This window comes from Podarcis bocagei (assembly GCF_964188305.1).
Source record: "Podarcis bocagei genome assembly, chromosome: 14".
NCBI lineage: Eukaryota > Metazoa > Chordata > Lepidosauria > Squamata > Lacertidae > Podarcis > Podarcis bocagei.
In genome coordinates this window covers 34,661,987-34,688,453 of record NC_138139.1, presented here as the reverse complement: position 1 = coordinate 34,688,453, position 26,467 = coordinate 34,661,987, and the positions used below count along the sequence as shown (strand labels likewise).

Genomic DNA, 26,467 nt, shown 5'->3' with positions numbered 1-26,467 from the left:
TAGAGGCAAGATCCACAGGCAAGGAGCATGGCAAAGTTATTCTATGAGGGCTGGAAAGAGAGGTACTCAAGGTCCCCCAGAAAAGCCAAGGGTTATGGTTGATCTATATTTGTGTCAGCCATGCTCTGGTCAAGTTAGGGAAGAGGCAAGGTTAGGGAGAAGGCAAGGTCCTTAGCCCAACATGGTGCCCCTCTGGATGCTTTGGACCACATCCCCCAACATCCCTGACAATTTGTTGTGCTGGCTGGAGCTAGTGGGGCTGGTGGGAACATCTGGAAAGCACCAGACTGGGGAAGGCAGTCAGCGGTGAAGCAGAGTTCTCTGGCAAGGTGGGTTAGGCAGGGAGAAGAGATAAAGATCAGAAGCACAGACCAAAGGAAGGGGCTCAGCTCACAAGTAAGAGCAGGTTCAATTCCCCGCATCTCCAGTTGGACTGGAAATGTCCTCTGTGTGAAACCCTGAGAAGCAACTGCTGGGGAATATGTGGTTCCTCCAGATGTTGTTGAACTTCACCTCCCATCATCCATGAACATTGGCTGTGATGGTTGGGGCTGAGAGGAGTCCAGCAATAACTGGAGGTGGAGAGATTCCCCACCCCCTGGGCTAAGGCATCTCAATCCTAGTGTTGTGTCCTTGGGCTTGCATTGTGAAAATAGGTGGTTATGAAGAAATCCCCGTGAAGGTCATCATACTGAGATTGCTATTACTGTGTTATTCTATGATCATAATTCCAGAGAGAACAAGCGAGAGTTTACTTAGTTTTCCATTGAGACTCTTCAAGTTCCCTTATTAGGCATGAGTCCATGGACAACCAAGAATAAGTGCACAGATCTGCTGCCTGCTTTGAAATAAATGGAAGCCTTTCTTGTAGGTGTTGGTGGTGAATCCAGAGCATTTATTTAAATTCCCATTCTGATAAGAATGGCTGGGGTGAAGCTGGCTTCTCTCCACGGTCTAGGAGTGCTGATTTTTGCAGTTGCCATTTCATTAGAAGTGAGTTGCCAGAAGGGTGCCATGGGTTGTATCCAGTGGTAATCTTACTCAGACGAGACCCATTGAAATGAATTGACATACCAAACCTAGGTTCATTCATTTCAATGGGTCTACTCTGAGAAGAATTCAATTGGCTATCACCCTTTCCTTATGAGTAGCCCACAAGCTTCAGGTGTCCTCAAGGGGTGTGGCAGCTGCTGAGATCATCACAAACTGCACCTTTGGAGGCTACTGCTTGATTCCTGCTGCCTGGGGATTGCAAAAGTTGGTGACCTGCTTCCACCCAAAGTATAGCACTTTAGGCAAATCTATACAGATTTTGGAGCAACAGTGGGCTCATTCATATACAGCCCTAGCATATATATCCAATGTGCAGTGGGGGGTTGTTGGGGGAAGATGCACATTTTCAACCCCACCACCAGCATCTTAGAGAGGTTGTTTAGTGTGAACCTGGACCATCCACCGTCATCTTTACAGTGGAGAAATGACATGGGCACAAATGACATGTGCACAATATAGGTCTTGATTTACACCAAACATCTGATGTGTGTGTTGATAGTGGGGTGTTGCAGATGTGCAAGGTGTGCTCACCCTCCACTGCATGTTGTGCATGTATGCCAAGCCTGTATAACAATCAACCCAGAACCTGATGCATGGACATTATTCTTATTTTAAAATGAAGTGAATAAGGAGGATGAAAACATGGTCTCATTCAGAGATACCCAACATGGTGTCCTCCAGACGTTGTTGGGCTGCAACTCCCATCAGCCTTAGCCAGCAAGACAATGATGGTCTGAGATGATGGGAGCTCTAGACCGATAATCTCTGAAGGACACCATGCTGCCTGCCTCTGGCCTAGCCAAACCTGGGTCGAGCTGTTTGCATTTCTGAATTCTGTTCTTTATTTATTCATGTCACACAATTATGTTTGATCTTTTTCTAAGAGTCAGGAAGTTTCTGCTCAGTTCCAAGCCCTATTTTCTTTCATTAGCGGTCCTTGCATTTTGTTTTGTTTTCCTGAGACCCCTCCTTTTTTCTTTTTTCTTTTCTTTAAAGACAAAAAAAGTAAATATTATAGATTTCACCAAAATTTATAAAAACAACCCTAGTGTGTTGCATGTGAAAAATATGTTTCTTTGCTTCACAATGGCATGAAGGAACTAGTCCAAAGTTCTAGATGAGGTTTGCATTTTGGTGTTGAAATTTGTGCACAAAGTTTTGGTTTGTCTTACTATTTGGTTGAGTCGACTCTGCATGCCATTCAAAGTGAGCCAACTTTCTTTTCCCTCGCCATTCCCTTTTTATTTGTTTGTTTGTTTTCCTATGTGATGACATGGTTCCATTGGTTTAGGATTTTCCTTTTCTTTCTTTTTTGTTAGATTTCCTTCCCTCCTCCCCCCCCCGCCCCCCGCAGCGACAATTTAGATAACCAAACCAATAAATAAAAGTGAAAGGTATTTGGTGTTCATCCTTTGACTTTCTTCAGGGGATATTTAACTGATGAAAAGAGAGACAGAGAGAGAAAAGTTGTTCACGTTGGTCGCTTTATTAATTGCACATCTCGGTACGATTATAATTTTTATTTTTCTAATTTGCATGTTGCAGAAATGAAGAAGGAACAAGAACCTTTTTAATTAAAGAGAGAGAGAGGGAGAGAGAGAGAGAGAGAAAGACAAAGAAAATAAGCAAAGAAGTGGTCATTGTCTGAAATAATGATATGCACGTTATTTTCCCCCCTTCTCCCACCTGCATGCAGGGATTTGGTTTCGTTACTTTCGAAAATAGTGCTGATGCCGAAAGGGCGAGGGAGAAATTACACGGCACCGTGGTAGAGGGCCGTAAAATCGAGGTGCATGTTAAAAATATTTTCCTTTTCATCTTTTTTATAAATGTCTGCCTCACTCTCATTTGTTGTTTCAGATGCATCATAAGTGTCTCTGGTGTGCTTCCCCTTCCCCTTCCCATAGTTTTTTCTATATATATATATATATATATACATATGTATATAGATTCATATATGTATACATATATATTTATTTTTATATATATATACACATATATACACACACACACACATATGTATGTATATATAAATAAAGATAATTTGGCCTTCCTTGGGTTTACTTTTAATTTTCCTTTCTTTTCTTTTTATTTTACTTTTGGATCAATTTATTTTGTAACTCTTACCATCATCCTTATTGCTGAAAGCTGTATGGCAGAAGTGTGAGAAGCTTTTAACCGTTTTGCTGTGATCTGAAAGGTTTTGTTAACTCAATGGGTGCAATAGATTTTTTTTTGAAAAAAAGGAACAAAAATTGGAAAAAGAAAGAAAACCACACCAAAAATTAAGCGACAAAGCAAAAAAATAATAACAAAATTAAGGTCGGTTTTGGTTTATTTTTATTTATTTATTTATTTATTATTTTATTTGTTTGCTTTCACTGCAGGGTTGAGGCAGGATCTACAGTGGCTTTCAAAACTATTCCCATTTGGAAATCAAATAAATTCTGCAAACTAAATACATTTTTTTTGGGGGGGGGGTTGGAGTCTAAAATGTTGGTTTTCATTTTGGACAAGTTCCCAGTTAAATTTTCCATTGGGGGTGTAATGGGAGGGGCTAAGCCTATGAATATTTATTTATACCACCACTGGATCCCCTTCAACACTGAATTGTATTTGTTAGAATTTTAAAAGAAAAAGAGAGCGAGAAAAAAAAAACCAATTGAAAATGCTGTCGTCTTTTGAGTAAGATGTTGCATGTTTTGCCTTTTCCATTTTCCCCTCCTTCGACGGTAGCGCTTAGGGCCCTCACCAAACTCTCAGTAACCATGGTAACTGTATACATACCCCATGCTGGCGATGGTGCTGAATGGTAAGTGGGAAAGTCCATCCGCCGTTTCACGTATCTTTTTAAAGCGCTGATATATATATATATATACCACGTGGATTTTTTTGACTTGTCGTATTAAGTTTTCTTGATGCTCTCTTCTCTATATTTTTTTATCTATATCGGTACGCCTGTAAATTTGAGTGTCTGTTTTAAGCAAGCCTTGGAGACACTGACTGGATTGAGGATATGACTTTTGCGCACATCTTACTCAGATTGTTAACTTCCATATTGTGTTAAATAATGCACCCTCTTTTTTATCCTTTTGTTAGCTGTGGTTTTGAAAGCTTGAATGATTTTGTTAGTTTTCTTGCAATGAATCAAATGAGGCTCATGTCTTCCCAGTGTTGAATGCTACATGTTGCTTTCCCCAATGAATCCTCTCTTTGAAAGGGTTATGTTGCACAATGCTAAGATCCGTTTGTCCTTTTTATTTATTTATTTCCTTCCTTTCTTCCTTTTGGAAATTTAATTTATCCCCCTGTACCTTGTCTCTTCCCCCCTTCTACTCCACTGCATGCCCCTTCATACAGTGTTTTTCCTTTTTTCTGTTTTGAAATATTTTGTTGTTTCAGTGTTACCATGGAACAAGATGCATGCTTTTAAATCTTCAATTATGCAAAACCTTTTTTAATTTGCTTTTAATGTCTCTTTATTAAAGTTTAAAGGAGATGATGTTATTTTATTGAAATGATTTGGAAGTGATTTTTTTATATATATACAAATGGCAATGACAGTAAATGTAATTATAAATAGTTTTTTCCCCCTTTTGTTATGCACTTTCTGCTATTTCTTATTATTTTTTATTTGGGGGGGGCATATATTAAATTGCATTTATACATGACTAATACCAATAGTAATGCATGCCTTTCATTAGTATCATGGACATTCCTCTATTGCAGAAATGGCACTGATTTACTTTTCTATGTGCTTAGGTAAATAATGCGACAGCTCGAGTCATGACAAATAAGAAAACAGTCAACCCTTATACGAATGGTAAGTACATGAAATGTGTGTTCTGGGGGTATTCCTTTTCCAGTGTTCCTGTTATTGCTTTATTTATATACTGCTTTTTTGACTCAAAGTGGCTAATGGCAGATCGATGGGAAAGACAGATACGAAAAATGCATAAGAAATACAACAAAACAATATAAACAATCTAAAATAGCAAAATCACCCAATATCCATCAATCACTTTTATAAGTTGTAATCATGCTCTCATCACAGACATGATCCACATCATTTCATCTCCCACTGGGAAGCCAAGTTAACTCTTTTCTACCTTGGAGAAAGCTCTCCCTCAAACCAATCACCCATCTGCCTTTCCTGGACATAGCCAGGATTCAGCCGTCTGGGAAAATCCGGATGTATGGCAACCCATGTTGCAAGTGTTAAAAAAAGGTCAACACTTTTTGAAATATGGCAGCCCTAGTCATAACCAACTTGCTTTGGAAGCAACTCTGCACTTTCATTGTCCTTCCATGTTCTGCTGTGGCAGAAAACTGTTACTACAACCACCACCTTCCCTGGTTGGCTTTTCTGGAGTTGGTTTGAGCCTCTGAATGCTTCTTGAAGCTTCAGAATTAGACATATCGGAGCTTTCCATTTGGCCTGTGTCCATAACCCTGTCGCTTTCTGAACAAATATCTTGTTTCCCTGACTCCCCTCCAGGAAAAAAAAGATGAAAGGGAAACTTTACACAACTGATCAATAAAGCCAGCTCCCCATCACCAGCAGAGGCAGGCATCAGCCATGAAATAAAATGGACCTTGGTTTTCTTTTCCCCCTTTCCCCTACTTTTCAGAGCTCATTAATGAGATGGCTTCCATCATCGAAAGTGGGGGAAAGAGAGGCGGGTGGCTTTATTTTTTAATGACCCTGTCATATTTATCTCTCCCCATTGTGGTAAAATGAAAAGTAAAATAAAATAAGCACTTGCAGTTTGACATATAGTTATTAAGCTTGTAACAATAAATCATGGTGTTGAGGAAGCTCTGGAATTTCTTCTGCTTTTTTTCCAGGGGAAGCCCTCTTATTTTTCTCCCTCCCCTACACCACCTCTATCTGCGTATATTTGGTCCAAGTTATGCAAATAGTCAAATGGGATGCGGGTGGCGCTGTGGGTTAAACCACAGAGCCTAGGGCTTGCTGATCAGGAGGTCGGTGGTTCAAATCTGTGACAGGGTGAGCTCCCGTTGCTCGGTCCCTGCTCCTGCCAACCAAGCAGTTTGAAAGCACGAAGTGCAAGTAGATAAATAGGTACCACTCCGGCAGGAAAGTGAACGGCGTTTCCGTGAGCTGCTCTGGTTCGCCAGAAGCGGCTTAGTCATGCTGGCCACATGACCTGGAAGCTGTACTCCGGCGCCCTCGGCCAATAAAGCGAGATGAGCATCGCAACCCCAGAGTCAGTCGTGACTGGACCTAATGGTCAGGGGTCCCTTTACCTTTATGCAAATAGTCATAATTTCATTTTGCCCAAGCATTTCTGAAATACAGGCAGCCCCTCATTTATGCAGGGGTTACGTTCCGAGCAGTGCTATTTTCCTAGAAAAAGAGGTGCTGGAACACACCATGGACACCTCCCTCTTTCTCTTACATTGGCAATGGCACCCACCTGAGAGATGCCGGAACTGAATTCCCGTGAGTTTCCCCTGGGGAAAAAGCCCTGGTTCTGAGATACCGCACTTGTCGGTGAAATCACATTTAATTGAAACCCCCTGAAAAAGCCTGCAAAACCCCAGTTCCATCCCCGCTCTGCCCTGCCCCCACCTCACCCTGTTCTGCCATTTTAGCAATGTTTCAGTGATGTCTTTATGATGTTTCCAGGTGACTTCCAGGTTCAGCGCAATGCGTGTATACAAGGTTGCACACATATTGAACACACATAAACGAGGGGCTGCCTGTGGCATTTAGAAGGGGCATTTAGAATCATAGAATCATAGAGTTGGAAGAGACCACAAGGGCCATCGAGTCCAACCCCCTGCCAAGCAGGAAACACCATCAGAGCACTCCTGACATATGGTTGTCAAGCCTCTGCTTAAAGACCTCCAAAGAAGGAGACTCCACCACACTCCTTGGCAGCAAATTCCACTGTCGAACAGCTCTTACTGTCAGGAAGTTCTTCCTAATGTTTAGGTGGAATCTTCTTTCTTGTAGTTTGGATCCATTGCTCCGTGTCCGCTTCTCTGGAGCAGCAGAAAACAACCTTTCTCCCTCCTCTATGTGACATCCTTTTATATATTTGAACATGGCTATCATATCACCCCTTAACCTCCTCTTCTCCAGGCTAAACATGCCCAGCTCCCTTAGCCGTTCCTCATAAGGCATCGTTTCCAGGCCTTTGACCATCTTGGTTGCCCTCCTCTGGACACGTTCCAGTTTGTCAGTGTCCTTCTTGAATTGTGGTGCCCAGAACTGGACACAGTACTACAGGTGAGGTCTGACCAGAGCAGAATACAGTGGCACTATTAGAAGGGGACAGAGAGAGAGACAGAATGTTTGATTGGATCAATGCTCTCCCCAAAGAATCCCAGGAGCTGCACTTTCTTAAGGGTGCTGAGAGCTATTAGGAGACCCCTCTGTTCCCCTCACAAAGCTGCAGTTCCCAGAGTCCCCTGCTTTGAGGGATTGATTATTAAACTACTTGGGGAATTATAGCTATGTCAGAGGAATAAGGGTCCCTTAACAGTTCCCAGCACCCTTCAAATAGTTGGGCTTTCACATTACTGCATCACTTTGCTATGTTTTTAAAGTCCACAGAGGAACATTGGAAGTTGCCTTATACCAAGTCAGATATTGGTCCATCTAGCTTAATATTGGCTATAATGCTTGGAAGTGGCTCTCTAGCATTTCAGACAGGGATTTCTCCCAGCCCTAACTTCAAGATGTGGTGGATCTAACTGGCCTTGCTCCTTTGGATTCTTTCTGGAATGGAATGTTTTCATCCTCCATCCTCTTAGGATGCCTATCAGTTTTTATTGGCTGCCATTGTTTCTGGTACCACCTACTGTTGCCCTTCACCTTACCACACCCAGTTGAGCACCAACCTCCATCTAGACCAGCACTGTTTATACCACCTGGCTGTGGTTCTCCAGGGCCTCTGGCCACGGGGTCTTTGCTCGCCCTGCTATCTGACTTTTTTAGTCTCCGGTCCCAGTGTTTGGACCTGGCACATTCTGAATGCTGAGCACGTGTTCTGTTCCTGATCTATTGCCTCACCTCCTTCAGTTGCTCTTCCTTTACGTCTGCATGAAGGACATTTTTTTCCTTCCCCACCTCCTTCCTCCAAAAGTTTCAACCTGAAGAGATGAGTGTTGTGACAGCAAGACAAATTCATAGAATTACACCCACGGTGGTGAATTTACCTCCTCCAGCCGCTAACACTGGGTTCCTTGGCAGTTCCTCACTCGTATATGTCAAGCTTCTCCTCACACTTGATTAACCCACACAGTTATGGGCCAGCACATACCTCATTGACAAGACAAAGTAAAGTTTAATTGCTGTTATTTTCATGATGAATGAAGTGTTTCCTGTGTGAGCTTCACCAAGTTAGATGATACAGCCATCAAATCAGGACTGGAGAGAAAATGAAATATGAGAGTGACTTTCAGCTGAGATCATCGATCTGCATCTTCCAGAATAGTCTCTCCCCCCCACCCACCCATCTCCTGTCTTGGACAAATTGAGGCACCATTAGTATAACTTGAAATCCGTGGGTATCTCTCAACCTCTTCTGACAGAAAGGGCTGACAGGTGTGAAAAATCTGCCAAATTGCTCATATTTTGGATTTATACTGTTAGGAAATAAAATTATAATGGTATTCTGGAAAATTAAGCTTTTTGAAATTAAACACTTAATTTTATTCTGTTATTAAATTTATAAGATCTTTCATATTCTTTAGGCACCACAGAGGATGAATAAGATAAAATTTAACAATGAAGACCACACTCACATAATTCAGATGACAGGAACATAATAAGAAAAAGACAAAAGTAGAATTGTGCAATATGCAGTAAAAAATTGAACAGTTTGTGCAAACATTCTTAGCAGATGATATCAAGGATTGCATAGACCAAGGGTTGTCAGCCTCGTCCCTACCACCCACTGGTGGGCGTTTCAGGATTCTAGGTGGGCGGTAGGGGGTTCTACTGCACAAGCTGAATCCTCCTTCCATCGAGCACTGGTGGGAGGTAATGAAATTTTACCATGAAGGAAGATGCATTAGTGGGCGGTAGGTATAAAAAGGTTGACTACCCCTAGCATAGACAATTAGACAAATTCATGGAGGACAAGGCTGTCAATGGCTACTAACCCTAAGTCAATGTTCTACTTTCATGGTCAAAGGCAGCAATGCTTTTAAGCTGCTGGAAACCACAGGAGGGGAGGTTTCTCTTGTACTTGAGTCCTTCTTGCAGTCTCCCCATTGGGGCATCTGGGTGGCAACTGTGAGAACAGGATGCTGGACTAGATGGACCTTTAGCCAGAACCAGCAGCCCAGGCTCTTCAGATGTTCACAGATAGCAAAGCACGACTAAGAAAGCCCTTTCCCTGGCTGACACCCACCTCACCTGTTTATAGCCCTTTTGCACAGAAATGTTGATATGATTCACCATGATGTTGTTGCTGTTGCCGTTATCATTTTATCTTATCAAAAAATAACCTCAAAGTGGTTTACATCAAAACGAAACGTCTGCAAATCACGCACACAAAATTAAATATAAAACACAGAAAGACTTTTTTAAAAGTTAACATTATTATTTCATTGGGAGAATGTATTCATTTATAATCTGCTTAATACCAAAACAGACTTTTATTTTTATTTTATTTTTATAATAATATTTATTAAGGTTTAATCAACAAATTTTAAACAGGTTTTAAACATGAAATACATACAACAGTAAGAGCTACAAAGCTTAAAAAGAAATACAGAACAAAACATATTCAGTAAGAAGACAAAAAAGAAAAAAGAAAAAGATCATAGCAAACACCAATAAGCACACCCAGAAAAAGAAAGAAAAAAGAAAAACTGTATCTCCATATATTATATTTTGTTCACTAGTTTCTTGACCTCCTCACACCTCCCTTTTTGTATTCCAGTTCAAATATTTAGTTCAGCAAATCCTTACCCTCTGTCATTTAACCTTACTCAACATCTTAAACTATAGTCAAAGTATAATTTCCATCATTATCAATCCAAATTTACATATTCTTATTGATCTTATTACTAACACCACTTATTTTCAGTCCAACATCCCTTTAACATTCATTAATTTTACAGTATTTCTGTAAATAGTCTTTAATTTTTTTCCAATCTTCTTCCACTGACTCTTCTCCCTGGTCTCGGATTCTGCCAGTCATTTCTGCCAATTCCATGTAGTCAATCACCTTCATCTGCCATTCTTCCAGAGTGGGTAAATCTTGCGTCTTCCAATACTTTGCAAGGAGTATTCTTGCTGCTGTTGTAGCGTACATAAAAAAAGTTCTATCCTTCTTTGGCACCAAATGGCCGGCAATGCCCAGGAGAAAGGCCTCTGGTTTCTTCGGGAAGGTATATTTATATACCTTTTTCAGTTCATTATATATCATTTCCCAGAAAGCCTTAATCTTTGGGCACGTCCACCAAAGGTGAAAGAATGTACCTTCAGTCTCTTTACATTTCCAACATTTGTTATCGGTCAAATGATAGATTTTTGCAAGCTTGACTGGGGTCATGTACCACCTGTAAATCATTTTCATAATATTCTCTCTTAAGGCATTACATGCCGTAAACAGACTTTTAAGTTCTCTACAGAATGCAATAAATAGTTTAAACTGAAAGCATACACATCTACACCTGCTTGTCCCTCTCACCAGTACCTCTGCCATTCACCCCACATTAACCATCTAGAGCTTTGCCTTCCCACCCCATGCAACTGCTAAGTTTGCTTTTCTGAAGCCACTTCTGTTCTGCAGCCCTGCTCTGCACCACCTTCACCTCATGTCCATTCCTCCTCCTCCTCCCTCCTCCTACCACCAGCATGGTAATGTACTGCATCTCCCTCCTCCCATACACTGCAACTGCTAAGCACCTCGAGGTAAGATCATCCCCCTATTGTGGTCCCCCCCCTACCTGGCCTGATCACCTTGGCAACGCCTCCCCAGGTGGGATTGGGCAACTGGCTGAGGTAGGCGGAGACCTCCAGGTATCCCACCTGGGGAAGGCGAAGCCAAGCCTGTGCTAATGGTGCTGCATAGGGTCCAGGGGGCTGCGTGCAACCATGCAAAGATCCCCCCCCCATTTAATGTGGGGAGCAGTCATTATGAAGCCACCATCTCCTCCTATTCTGCATATCCTTCAATGTCTCTGCTTTCATCTTTACCCCGTGCCTACGCCGTCTATTCCCTCTTTGGGGGGCACTCTGCTTTTCACCTTCAGCCCTTCCCTCCTCTCCTCTTCCATCCTTTTCTCAACTCTCCCTTATACACAGACCAATCCCATTTCCCTGCCACATTCTCCTCCCTATTCTGTAGTCCTCTTTGCATGCACACCCCACGAAGATTTATGTGACTGCAACTTTCAGATGAATGCAGTCTTAAGAGGAAGCTCACAAGTTAGTTTGCCCAGTTAGAGAAGATTCCATTCTTTTGATGGATGTTGCACATATATGAGTGTTTGTTTGGTCTTCTAAATTACTACATTGAATCTACACATGAGGAAGCTGAGAAATGGGAGACGTTTTAAGTACAGTGAGAAGGGAAGAAGGCTAGAGGGGGGGAATTCATTTTTAACAATGGCAGGGGTTTGAGTAAAGTTGGGATGGAAAGACATTGAGAGGAAAATAGAACTTTTAAACAATAGCAGAGTTTTGAGTAAAGCTGGGATGGGGAAACATTGGGTGGGAGTTTGTTCCATTTGGAGTTTTTGTTCTTAACGTTGAACAAACAAAGAGAAATTGCAGAGATAACACAGAAACCAACAAGCACAAAATATTTTTTCCCCAACACCCTTCTCCATGTTCTTAAATCTGCCACCTCCTCCGTATCATAGCCACTGCTGTTGTGCATCTTGCCCTCTCTTTTGACTCCCACACCTTGATTTCGTGCAAATCCAGGATTATGATGGGACACTACAAATCTTCCAATGGGGGCTGCACAGTGGTAGCATTACATTTTTGTGTATATAAAAGGAGAAATAAAATAAATAAACAACAGCAGCAAAATTAAATCATGATAATTTACTGCTATTCATGTTTCATTTTGCATATCCAGATGATATTAAAGGGATACCCCTTGGACCATCTCTTCCAAACTGCCATCAAGCATATAACTGCCTTCAGTTACAACCATTTTTATGAGCTGTCACATTTAAAAACAAATAAACAAAGCAATCTGTAATATTTATGATCCCACACTATAACCCTAGCGCATTTTCTTTTGGTTTTTTTATGTCTTTACTGTAGGTTGGAAATTAAATCCAGTGGTGGGTGCTGTCTATAGTCCAGAATTCTATGCAGGTAAGCAGATACCATGCATTTTGTGGGTGTTTTGGAACAGCTTCACCCCAAATAGTGATTTTCTTGCATTCCATAATATCTATTAATACACTTGGGAAGTTGAGTTTCAGTCTTGCTAAGTATATAATTGGCATGCATTTTATTTGCTTAAGAAAGGGAAATGGTACACTGAGGAGTGGAGCCAACTAAGTTTTAGTCAGAGCAATTCCACTGAGATTAATAAGCACAACTAAATCATGGCCATTAATTTCAGTAGGTCTACTCATATGACTCTGCTCATTGTTGTCCGGATCTTAGTAACATGTGGTTTATCTTTGTTCATGACACTGGCTACACACAGGGAGGGGGAAAAGTATTTGATCCCCTGCTAAATTTGCCCATTTGCCCTCTGACGAAGAAATGACCAGTCCATAATTTTAATGGTAGGTTTATTGTAGCTGTGAAAGACAGAATAACAACAGGAAAAGCCCCAGAAACCCAGAAGACAAAAGTCAGAGATTGATGTGGTTTTCCTGTTGTTATTCTGTCTCTCACAGCTACAATAAACCTACCATTAAAATTATGGGCTGGTCATTTCTTCTTCAGAGGGCAAAGGTGCAAATTTAGCAGGGGATCAAATACCCCCCCCCCACTGTACAGTCCATTCCAGAACTCCGTTCGACATCTAAAACGTTCGGAAACCAAAGCTTGGCTTCTGATTGGCTGCAGGAAGTCCTTTCAGACGTCTGGCTTCCAAAACAACGTTAGAAAACTGGAACACTCACTTCCGGGTTTCGATTGTTTGGGAGCCCATTTTGTTTGGGTGCCGAGGCATTTGAGATCCAAGATATGACTGTATTTGGAAGATTAAGAGCTGCACATTACTGAAGACAGAAGGCTAGTGTCAAAAAGAAGCATCCCTGTGTCACATTTTCCCTGGTCCCCCCCCCCAATGTTTAGTAGTCCTTTGTGCATAGATTAGGGGTGGGGGTGTCATGCCAAGTTGTGTGAGAATATGCCCCTCTCAAGGCCATGGCCCCTCTCCCCAGGACATACCCCTCTGGTGTTTTTGCCTGACTGAAATGGATCCTTGAACTCTGATAGTGCCTGTTGCTTGTCCAAGATGAAGGATAGAGTGTGTGATTGTATGTAGAAACGATCTACCTTACCTGTACCAAAGGCACAATTTGCATGTGTTGCTCCACCTGCTTTTGCCTCTGGCCACTCCCACCACTGGCACGTTATCCTTGTTCAGAACTGAGCGTGGCCTTCAGGCTGATCATCAGATTGTACATTTCCCTGTGCTTCATACCACATCACTGCCTGTTACTGATGGGGACAAGGAAATGTCTCCCAACAAGGACTACAAGTTTGGGCAAATAATTCAAGACAGGGATGACATTTTCCAGGGCAGGTTTTTGTCCCTGGCAACGTGGAGGTGTGCCTGCCAATTATAATTCATTCCAGAGCTTAGATGAGGCTTCACTCTATCCTTCAAGTATTGTTGAGGAATGTAATTGCGTGTCGAGGTCCAAAGGGCCACCCCAATAACTCACACATCACACAGAATTTTTTGTTTAAGGTTTTTGGCATCATTTTGGCCACAACTTTATTAAAATACAAAAATGTGAGTGGTTGCTTAGGCATTGGTTGCGACTATCTGCCCCACCATGGGGGACAGACTGACATTCCGCACGATGCGAAAGTCAGAAAAGGGGAATACACTTGGGGGTAGCGACGGAGCAGGGAACCTGCCCTCAGCCCTCCCCAAATGCAACCAGGAGCTCATTGCTATGGGCCGAGCCCCCTTGACAGAGTGGACAAGCAATAGTTAGCCCCCGATTCCTTTAACAGAATCTCTTGCAGCAGCAGCATTAGAGCCAATCCATGCCCCTCAACCAACCAAACCATAAACTAATGCCTAACCACAACCTTACAAGTTGTGACGATTTGCTATGCAGTAGGCAAAAACCAAATGGCCCCAGCCAATCAGCCAGATGGACAAAATTCCTACCGGGCCCCTGCCCCAAGAGCAGACGACCCCATGACAGGCATAGCAAGGTCAAAGCAAACAACCCTAATTCTAGGGAGGGGGGAGGGGCAATCCGATGCACGGGTGAAAAGAGGAAGCCCTAGCCTCGTGCAAGGAGTTTTAGCATTTCTGGCTGTCAGTCAACAAATGGCAACATTAACTTCTTCCCAACAACAAGGGAAGCCCCAATCGCATCAGTGGCCAATGATCAATTAGCCCACCCCCAACTTTGGAGTGTCCTAGCGGCCCCCACCGCAACACGTGCTCTCCATGAAGGAGAACACGCTTAGTCAGAAGTCAGAAATGCCCCATTAGGTCCAACCCAACCCACGATGGCAGAAGCAATCCCACCCTCCTCCAGTAGGGAACTATCCAATACACTCAAGTATTTAATTTGTTGTGGTGAATCATTTCATTTCTTTAAATTTCCTACCCCTCCCCAATGCTACATGCTGTTTGGGTAAAAGGAAACAGCATATGGTCTGTCATCTGTTTGTCTACCTGCAGGTTGGAGCAGTACTAGCATTGCTTTTCTCAACTTGGGTCCCCAGGTGTTCTTGAACTATAACTCCCACAATCCCTAACCACCGACCATGCTGGTTAGCATGTCCAAAAAGCAGCACCTTGGGTAGAGCTGGGAAGCAGGAAGTTGGCTCAGACCTGACCTCAGTAGTGCTCCCAAGGGCACTTTTTTTGCTTTCCCCAGTATAAGTAGGGTTGCCATATTTCAAAAAGTAAAAAAAAAAGGGGGGCACAGCTTTTGGAGCTATTTCTGCTGCTTTTTCCATCACCTTGTCATACATCAGGATTTCCCTGACATTTTGCCAATTGCAAAATGCCCCTCTGCAAAATGCCTATTTTTACACCCAAAACCAGGAAATCGGGAATTTTCCTGACGTATGGCAAGCTTAAGTATGTGAGCAAATCAGCAAAATTCTGTGTTTGGGGATATTGTTCAGGTTAATGCTAGACCCATCCTCCAGCCTTTACATAAGGGTGTGTATGTCCCATAGGTGTGTGTGTGTGTGTGTGTGTGTGTATGTACATGTACATGGGGATGTCTCATTATGCACAGAGGACATAGCACCCCTCCTTGCTAAAGGAGTCTTCTCAAATATTAAAGTATTCCCTTCACGCTGCCATCAATGGGCATTTAGCTAGTAAATAAATTGTAGCAATTGTCTTTGTTAGTATAAAAACAAATCTACTCAACATATAGTTGTATTGTTCCATTAAAAGAACAACCTGAGCTTCAGTTCACACATAGTTGTGCACAGACATGATGCTTTATCTCTTTAGCTTGCTTTAGCTATGGAGGTCTGGGCCCAATCAAAGGCTCATGTATGTATATATGTATGTATGTCCCTTGGGTATAAATGTAAGAAAATAAAGTAAACCCTACATGGAGAAGGGTCTGGGATGGTCTGTGTGAAGGAGCCTTAAGATGGAGTCCAGTGGAAGGTCTGGGGGATTGGACAAGAGATTACAAAAAAAGGCAATACAATATCCATCTTCAAATACCTAAATGGCTGTCACATAGATGATGGAGCAGATCTGGTTTGTTGTTGTTGGTCTGGAGGCTAGGGATTGAACAATGGGTGTAAATTCCAAGAAAAGGGGCTTCTGTCTAACCTTTGGGAAGAGCATCTGTTCAACTGTGAAACAGCCTGCCTCTGAAGGAGCCGGTCTCCTCTTTATTAGAGGCTTTTGAGCGAATGCTGGATGACCAGCTGCACTATATGTTTAATGCAGTATCATACCATTTTAAACAGTTATGCCTTCTCCAAAGAATCCTGGGAACTGAGAGTTCCTTGGGGAGAGGAATTGACTGGTAAACCACTCTCAGAACTGTAGCTGTGAGAAGAACGGGGGGCCTCTGCTTCAGTAGTATGTCGTCTGATCATAAGAAAAGTCCTGCCAGATCCGAACTTATGTCCATCTTGTTCCCACACAAGAGATAGATGGTTGCAGCTATTTCTGGTCTTCGTTACTTTTGTATTTTTTTACCCATTCTGTTCTGTTTCTGCATTAATATGAGGTGTTTTTGTTTGCTTCTTAAAGCATCCAAGTATTTAAATTCATATATTAATATGGCTTTAACAGCATGTGGATGTCTTCTCAGAAGTACAATTTGCATTGCTGTTGCTGCTGCTATTACAATTTATTAGCCACCCTTCACCCTAAGGTCCCAGGGTTGGTTACAATTGAAACACAATAGTACTATTTAAATGCAATAAGATACAGTATTAAAACAGATTAAAACTGCTTAAAATAATAGAAAAAGTTAGTCCTAAAATTATTATTAATATTATTGATTTATTAAATGGGCACTGTACACTAAAGATATTTTTTTTAAAAAAATTCAAAACTCAAAAATAGCAAATACATTTGAAACAAGACAAAACCCCTGTAAAGATCCAGTTCTCCAGCTGGGAAAGCTTTTCTAGAAAATTGATTCTAGAAAGTGCAGATAGTAGGCCAATATTATTGGCCTACCCTTTTGCGCCAGACAGTTTGGGACATGAAGGAAGACTGGAGCAATATCTTGTTTTGTCATACATCTGTCTTCAGCTCTAGATAACAGTGTTGCTGTAACTTTAATCAAATTTACTATGTACCCACCTTAGTCAAACAGAGCCCATCCTGAACAGATAAATCAGAGACCTTGGTCACTTGATAGAAATGGCTTTGGGTTAATGACAAATATCATAATATGCCCATAGTATAATCATCGATTTTTTTCTCTCAAGCTTCTGTTGAATTAACTGTCCAGTTTCTAATTGCCTTCAAAGAGTAGGCCACAAAGAGTTCACATATTTTGAACATTAAAATCAATACTTTCAATCTCTCTAGAAGGTAATTTTCTTAATTTACTGGACTTTCCTCTAACATTTATTTTGTCTCTTAATTTAAAAAATGGCAGGTTATTGATTTTGGTATGCAGCCTCATGAAGTTCCCTGGTGAATTTTTATAGTCAAGCCTGGGGTATTTGGCCCTTCTAATGGGAATCTATAGTTACCATTAGAATGGTATTAATTTGGCAGTGCAAATGATAATGTCTGCCCTGCCAATAAAAGATGTAGAGTTTCTTCTGGTGTTCTTCTAATTACTGGTATGGATGCATGCCTTAGATCAGGAGTGGCAAAGCTTCCCCTCCCCCCCCCTTTTTGGTTTGAAGGATGCATTTGCTCTTGGGCACAAGCCAGTGGTAGGCAGTGCCAGAGGTGGGCAGAGCAGTGGATGTTAACTGTTACCTTTGCACAGTAGACTACACTCCAGCCATACAAAAGCCAGTGGTTTATACAGTGGTTTATACACCCCACACCCCACACCCTACTTACATCTCTTCATTTTCTCCCCAGGCAAGTAAGAGGCATTATCACAGTTCAGTGACCCATTTCAGCCAGCCAAAAACTCTCAAGGAGAGTATAGAGATGAGTGTGGCCTTGATGGAGGAGTAATGAGACAAAGTACAGTGAGAGCACACTCACCCACCCACCCCCCAAAATTGTCAGTTTTGAGGCAACAATAAAGTTGACTTAGACCTAGTTTTGTTTTGTAACTGCACATGAAAATCCCTGTGTTAAATGACCTGTGGAAACACAAGGAACTTGTTCAGGTCACAATGCTCTAGTGGAAATATTAGCATACTCCATTTCCAAAGAAAGAATACGATTTCCAAAGTACATGTTTAAAGTTCCTTTTACAACAATAGACCATCACAGAGCTCTTATCTGTTCTTGGAGTGTGCTATTCAACAGCTCCGGGAAGTGGGTCAAGATTGTTGTTTTTTGTAACTTTATTTATTTAAAATAACAAAGAAACATAAAGCTAGGTCATTATTATTTCCCCTTTTTACATATAGGGAGCTGAGGCTAACATAATGCCTTCCTTGTTGCTAGAGTATGCCTTGAATCCAAGACTTTTTCAGTGTACATTGCTATCCCTATGACATGACAGCTGCAATATGGTGTGTTGGTTAAAAAGGGTAGGATTAGCATCTGAGATGTAGAATCATAACTGAAGATGACTTCAGGATAAGACTGTGAAATCTCATGAAAGACAGCAATGTGATGGAATGGTTAGATGGTGAGGAAGACGCTGGTTCCTATCACAACTCAGAAAGGACATTTTCTGAGTGACGTTGGAACGGTCACTAATCCTCTGCCCTAACCTACTCCACATGTCTGTTGTGAGATTGAAATAGAGGAGGAAACCATGTATGTTGCCTTGAACCTCTCCCAGGAAAGGTGGAACATAAAGGTGGGCCACCCTTGGGGTACTGTGTTTTTTAGGGTGGTCTCACCCATGACTCATGACTGGCCCTCGGAAAGTTGCCTAGAAGGGATTGCTGGCCCTTGGGCTAGAAAAGTTTCACCACCCCTCTTGTAGGGTATTCTGGGAAGTCCCCTATGGCACCCACCTCAGTTCACTCAGTGTGCAGAAAGTGCTGTTGGGCCTCAGAATTGTTCTATGTGAATTGAGTATGCATAATGCACACCCATACACTCCTAGAAATATAGGGAGCTGCCTTATTGGTCCATCTAGCTCAGTATTGTCTATAGTGACTGGCACTGGCTTTCCAAGATTTCTGCCATTGAACATACCCAACTCTCCCTGAAGATGTGGAGGGCTAAACCCAGGACCCTCTGCAGGCAAATCTACTAATGAACTATGATTTTTGCATTAATGACCATAGCTGTATCTTTGCATTTCAGGGAGAGACTTGTAGTAGTGGACAAGCTGTCAAAGTTTATCCTCTTTTGTAGATTCCCCCCCACCCCAGCATTGAGGAACCACTGATAAATTTCCATGAAACCTCAAAGTTTACTGGAACACAGGCTAAAAAATGCTGCGGTGATGTTAGAAAGAACTGTAAAATAATCTTACAGATTTGGTGCAGAGTGGTGTTGAAATAGTTGAGATGGCTTGTTTGATTGATGCCAGGTTGACTGATGACTGTCAACCACAGAGTGCAACATGACAGTAAACATCAAGGTAAAGGAAGTTGTGTTTTAGATCACAACATTGTCATGTTTAAACAATGTTGCATGGAAAATCCAAAATGCTTCATAGTCAGAGTGAGAAGTCCCCCCCCCCACTACTAAATGATGAAAAATTTGGCCACTTTGGAAATAAATATGATATATCTTCAAAGAAACTGTTGATTTAAAATATCTTGAATCTTGATAAATAAGTTTTTAAGGGTAGAGAAAGAAAGAAAGGAGAAGGTTATACAAAGCTGTCAGTCTGGTACTGATGAATGGCAAAATCACCCATTTCTCAATTGGCGGTGAAGACACACACCACAAGCCTTTACCGTGTTGTACATCATAACTGCCAACTCATTTCTTTGATTAAATATTCCATCAGTGCAGGCTATAAGGCGGCAAACCTTAACAAGATTCATACAATGCACCTCTTGAATACGCATAACTCACTTCCTTGGAAGGGGAGCACCCTGCTTGTGGAAGAAAATTAGAATGGAGCTCAATTACTCCGCAAGACAAGATCAAGAGACAAAAGTGGGAAGTGCAGGGAACCCCCCCCCAAAAAAAAATGCAAATGCAAATTTAAGATATAGTTATGTCTTGACAACTCCAAGCTGACAATTAAAGTCAATGTAAATCAACTCCAAAACCTTGAGCATCGTAATAAATGGCAAGGGCTACTTCTGCCTTCCTCCACCGCCCACAATTATTTGGTAAAAGCAGACTTCTTATTCTCACAGGTTAGGTTGCTGTAAAAGTTCAAAAACTAAGAAATGTTTAATGACATTTCTAAATCCACTCACCTGGGAGTGAGCTCCATTGATTCTAATGGAATTTGCATATGAGAAGGCATGTAATTGGGTTGCACAATGAACCACTGGAATTCTTTCAGCATGACAAGGCATCTTTCTTAAACTCAAGTTGGTTGCTGGAGCTTCTCATATCAAAGTATTGGTATGCTGAACAGAAGCTTCGTGGTGGGTGAGGCAGAGCCTCTGTACTCGCTTCCTGGTATGTGGGTCGCTGTTGCTTACCAGGAGGTATTGGGGTATGGTGGTGGGGAGTTCAATGAGATGCAAATGCACTGAAGTGAGCACCAGATTGGCTCTACCATTGCAATCCCAATGCACAGATTCCCCCACTTCCTTGCCCCTTCCCCTCTCCTCCCTGGTAACGCCCACTTGCCAGAAAGCTAGCACAATGGCTCTGCCCCTTACAGCCAGCTGCTTCTGCAGCTGATAGAGGTGCAGTCTAGAAGGATGTGCAATTGGTCTCTCAAAGTTCTGCACCCTAATTGGGGACAAGAACATTATTTCTCTCTCTTTGGGGGAGGAACTACTTCAACATTTTTTTTCTTGGGGGTGAGAGGCATTTCCCAACAATTCATCAGGTCCTGGACTGAAGATTCACATTCAACAACATTCTCCCACACACCCTTACTCTGTAGTTGTGTTACCCTGACTGTAATGCTAGCTCTTGACTACCATTTTCTAATGTTCCTTTTACACTGCTGCTCTATGGCAGGGGTCAGCAAACTTTTTCAGCAGGGGGCCGGTCCACTGTCCCTCAGACCTTGTGGGGGGCTGGACTATATTTTGAAAAAGAAAAAAGAACGAATTCCTATGCCCCACAAATAACCCAGAGATGCATTTTAAATAAAAGCACACATTCTACTCATGTAAAAACAAGCTGATTCCTGGACCGTCTGCGGGTTGGATTTAGAAGGCGATTGGGCTGGATCCAGCCCCTGGGCCTTAGTTTGCCTACCCATGTTCTATGAAACTGGGGCTTTTAGACTGATATGCCAGCATGTTGCCCTAAATTTCATTTATGTCAGTGGGACATGGTGTAACTCACCCTTTACACGCATACCTGCTTCTGTCCCTCCATGAAAATGACAGTAAAGAATTGTATGCTGGTATACTGTCCCAAATTTTGTCCGCTTTCTCCCACAATTTTCATGGTTAAGGAGACTGCAAACAGATTTCTTTCCTGCAACCAAAAACACAGAAATGAGCGCTAAAGTTGTGATATGTTTCATTAGTTTTCCGGAAGTGGCTTCTAAATTGTGCGAAAGCTGTATTCTAATGCAGAAATTAACAATTAGTAAATTGTTGGGGAAATGCAGTAAACTGAATGCCACTTTTATTGCTGTTACTAGTAGAAATGGATGTATAGATTGTCATTTGGAACTCGTCCAATCCAATGCATTTATTTCGTAAGGGGTGTACCCCCATTTGTTTCATTAATTACGAAATTAATGTACATGCCTAGTGCCGATAGAAAGCCAGATGGGTGATTCAATGCAAATTTCTTGAACCAAGGGAAGCTGTAGATCTGGGGACTTCACAGTAAGGTTCTGGGTTTGTTGCAAAATACCCTATACAGATTGGGATCAGGTGACTTCGTTGATCATTGAGTTCCACAATGCACTCTGTGTGGTGCTGTCCATGAAGTAGGTTCAGAAGCTGCAACTGGTGCAAAATGCAACTGTCTTGACTGTTCAATGGGAGAGATACAGTGGAACCTCTGGTTACGTACCGCCCCCTTTACGAACGCTTCGGGTAATGAGCTCCACTAACCCGGAAGTAGATGCCCCTTGTTGCGAACTTTGTCCCAGGATGCAAGTGGAAGTTGCGCACTGGCAGCAGCAGGAGGCAGCATTAGTGAAAGCATGCCTCATGTTAAGAATGGTTTCGGGTTAAGAGCGGACCTCTGGAATGAATTAAGTTTGTAACCGGAGGTCCCATTGTACTGCCCAAACATTACCCCACTGTTGGCAGAATTGCACTGCCCGCCACATAGCTACTGGGCTAATTTCAAGATGCTGGATTTAGTGTATAAAGCCTTTGGAATTTTCTCCCATTAAAAGTGGAGCATTCAATGTGGGGATTCCTTAGGGTTCAATTTATCCCCCATGTTGTCTAACATTTACATGAAACCACCGAGTGGGGTCATCTGAAATTTTGGAGTAAGTTGTCAGCAATATGCTGTTGGCATACAGCTCTACTTTTCCTTTACATCTGCAGGTGAGGCAGTAGAAGTGCTGGACCAGTATCTTGCCTTGGTAATAGACTAAATGAGAGTCAGCAAAGTGAAGCTCAGTCCAGATAAGACTGAGGCACTATCAGTGGATGGTTCCCTAGACCAGATGGATGGGAGGTTGCCTGCTCTTAATGAGGTTACCATCCCTCTGAAGGAGGGGTTACATAGCTTGGGGATACTCCTGGATCCTTTGCTGTCACTTGAAGCTCAGGTGGCCTCAGTGGCTTTGGCTGGTGGTCCAGCTGCACTTCTATAAAGATAGGGATACCATAACTTCTGTTATTTATGCTCCGGTAACCTATAGGTTAGATTACTGCAACACATTATACATAGGCCTGTCTCTGAAGACAGTTCAGAAAATGTATTTATATCCTTCCTCTCCCCCAAGCTGCAATCCCAGGTGACATAACATAATAAAAACATTATTATAAAATACATTTAGAAGCAGCAATTACAATACAGTTAGCCCCAGCAGCAACCCAGTGATCAGCATCCCCTGTTCCTTAGATTTCAAAGGGTGCCTGAATAGGAAGGTCTTGACCTGCCAGCAGAAGGATAGCAAAGAGGGAGCCAATCTTAGTGCTATTGGGAACAAATTGCACAATATGACAGCAGCCACAGAAAAGGCTCTCTCTTGTGTCACCACCAACCATGCTTCTAATATTTATGGGACCAAGAAAAGGTGCTCACCTGGGGAATTTCTCACCCAAGCAGGTTAATATAGTGAAATGTGATATTTCTGGTAGTCTGGGCCCAAGCCATATAGGGCTTTGAGCAGTGCCTGGAAATAGACTGGTAACCAGTGAAGTTGTTTTAACAAGGGAGTAATACGTTCCCTGTAACTGACCCCAGTCAGCAGTCTGGTCTACATGTTTCCACTTAAACTTTGCCCTGTCCAAGTCACTAGATCCTTGGTAGCATCACCTCCATGATTGTTTCCTCCCTTCCCCCTGAGGGCTGCTCTCAAGTCTGAACAGTAATTGCACAGTTGTTGGCAATATGATTAATACATGTAGAGCATTGTTGTACAGTTGCTCAGTGCCCTGTATTCCCTCAGCAGATTAGTACCTTAACACCAATTATTTGAGAGATCCACTGGGAGGGACAAGCTTAGCTAAAGGACTTTGATACTTGAAATATCTTTGGGAATGTGGCTAATGCTTTGCAAGGCTATGCATTGGATCAGGTTCGTGATTTGCAGCAGTTCAAGAACTGAGGAACACGATATGCCATGTTGCATGATGCAGCTCTGTCAGGGAATGGTGAATTTTAATGCTCCCCCATGAAAATCCATCAAGGCATTCCTCATGACGTACATGCGTGAGACTGCACCTTAATAGCATGCAAACAGCCCTGTTGGATCAGGCCAAAGCCCCATCTAGTCCAAAGTTCTGTTCTCACGGTGGACAACCCACTAACTTAATGGCAATCCTATGTACAGGTGGATCATCCACTCGTGATTCCCAGTGCCTAGCGTTCAGAGGCAAGCTGCCAAAGATATTGAAGGTTTTATATATAGCCATCAAGACATGTAGCCACCACCACAGTCATTTAGGTATCCTGGTCTCAAGCTGCCTAAGGCTTTGTGCACCAGGACCAGCATCTTGAACTTTGACTGATAGCTAACTGGCAGCAGCAGTGGCATAGCATGACGTCAGTATCCTTTCCCAATGAACAGTCAAGATGCTGAATTTTGCAGTACCTGCGGTTTCTGGGCCAACTTCAGGGGGAGCCCCACTTTGCCATACTCCTGTTTTACTGAAACAGCTGTTAAAAGGCACTCCTTGCCACTGAGGTTACCTAGAGAGAGTGACACAGGAGCACAAGAGGAGCACCCTGCTGTCTTGGAACCTGCTCCTTCCAGGGAAGTACGACCCTGAAGAAGGTGATGTAGACATTATTTCCCCTACAAAACACACAGGCTAACGGTATGATAAATAGTGTTCGATTAACCCTGACCTAGATCTAAATGTATAACCAATTAACTAATTTTAATTTCTCAAAATAATAACAGCTGTTGGCATTTTTCTTTGAATAATCCTTGTTTAGCTTCCATAATAGTGTACATTTTAATGAAAAACTCATTAGAATGTAACATAGAGCATAATTAATTCCGGGTGATTCTTTCTATGTAAATAGCTGCTGCAGATGCCGGATTCCATTTTCTGCTGGCTTTATTAATTTTTCATACACCAATATTTCAGCTGTAATGGGTTGTAACAGCTCCTCAGAAGTTTTAGGAATGCATTAACTATCATCAGAGTTGTTAATCTAGCTGGGGTTTTTTTTACCATTTGTATGATAATACTTCAACACTACGTTATTAGTGTTTTGTTTTGTTTTGTTTTTAAAAATGGCAACAGCTTTATTTTTTTAAAAAGGTTTTGAAACATCTATATATAATTAACATAAGTAATATTAAACAATATCGGGTTAATTTGTATGTATTTAGAAAGCAACTTAATCCATTTTGCTAACAGCATCCTGGAATAAATTTGCTAAGGGTGGGATGGGTTGGAAACGAAGAAACAGACTTTTTTATTGTAAGAAAAAAGAAGCTACAAGAGAAGAAACAAACTAAACAACAAATGAGAGAAATAACTATGCTTGAAATATAATAATATTCTGTAAACCGTAATAGATTGTGTTCTGGTATTGCGATCTGGTATTCTTCATTTCAAACATCACCTCATCTGAAAACTTCCTAGGTTTAGGTAGACCACTTTTCAGAAAGAAGGGACAGAACCTCAGACCCAGTGGCTGAATGTGGCCCTCCAAGACTCCTCTTCTGGCCCTCAGGACACTTCCCAAATCACATCCCTCATCATTCCTGGATTGCATCCTGCTTGGGTGTTTTCGCCAGAGTTGTCTTTACATTTTGATAATGCTTCCTTGCTTCAGGCAGACAATTCACCCTGTGTTCTGTATGCCCACCATGCACCCAACTATCTCTGTTCCTGATGATCCCCCTGCCTCCAGAGAAGTATTATCGGCACAAGAACATAGCTTTACATCAGCCTTCTGAGGGACTGTTTACCTCTTCCTCAGATGGCCCCTCTCCGTCCCCAAGACCTTCATTCTCCCTGAGAGCAGGGGACTTAAACGTCATGTGAGTGGGACACACTTATACCATCCCTGAAGGCCTCAAACCTCTAGCATCTCTGCTTCCCTTAGCTTTTTCAGGTCTGCTACTTTGGCCTCAAAGGGAGCATTGCAAGGGAGCCAGGAGCTCATTGCACATTGGGCAAAACCATGACTTCTATCCAAAAGGGAGATAGTTGATATATGTATATGACATTGCAAAACACAGGAAAGTCCCACACAGCCCTTCTGGCTTCCTGTCTGCATAATTGTTTTTGTAGTTTACATTTGAACTCCGATCATGCTTCTTGCTTTCATAGATGGAGGGTAGAGAAGGATGTATGAGTAAATTAGTATTTGTTGCCCCCCTACACTTTTGCCCCTGGACCCGCCTACCACTGGCACATTGCCCTCAGAAGGAAAATGTTCCACATCCCTGCCTTAAGGCCTAGCTGCCATTCTTTCAACCTCAGTTGCCCATCTGTATCACAGGGGTAAAATCCCATCTATTTGGCAGGACTGTCATGAGAATCACTGAGCGAATGTGCATGAAGTGCTTGGAACAGTGGAAACGGGATATACAAATGCAAAAGTACCATTAAAAAAAATGTCCCTTGATTAATTGGATGTCCAAGATCACCTAGTGAGCAATTAGTTACATCTTGTCACCCTGGCGTCTTTACCATTAAGGTAGTTAATGAGGATATTTTTCTCATTAACCATTTCAGTGGCAAATGTGTGGATGAAATGGGGATTCTGATCAACACCTTTGCACATTCAATGAGTGAGGAGGTATGGGATTGTTGTGGCATGCTTAGCCCTAACCTACACACATTCATTGGAACATTTAAAGAGCCACTGCATAGGCAGCTATAAATACAGAGAGTTCCCTCTGTGTGATTGGGAAACCATTGTAAAATAGTATTCCAGAGAACTTAGAGCCTAACTGCATGTTACCTAGAAGC

The 26,467-nt window shown here is 42.1% G+C and overlaps 1 protein-coding gene across 35 annotated transcripts in view; it reads left to right on the top strand.

Annotated features, from left to right (window-relative positions):
• Positions 1 to 26,467, top strand: part of RBFOX1 (RNA binding fox-1 homolog 1) — a 1,500,640-nt gene that overhangs the window by 1,380,738 nt on the left and 93,435 nt on the right. For all 35 annotated transcript variants that reach the window (XM_081170175.1, XM_081170147.1, XM_081170150.1 and 32 more), the window contains 3 exons: positions 2,750 to 2,842; positions 4,816 to 4,876; positions 12,320 to 12,373. In XM_081170175.1, the coding sequence (XP_081026301.1) occupies positions 2,750 to 2,842; positions 4,816 to 4,876; positions 12,320 to 12,373 (208 nt within the window). The remainder of the gene's footprint in view (positions 1 to 2,749; positions 2,843 to 4,815; positions 4,877 to 12,319; positions 12,374 to 26,467) is intronic.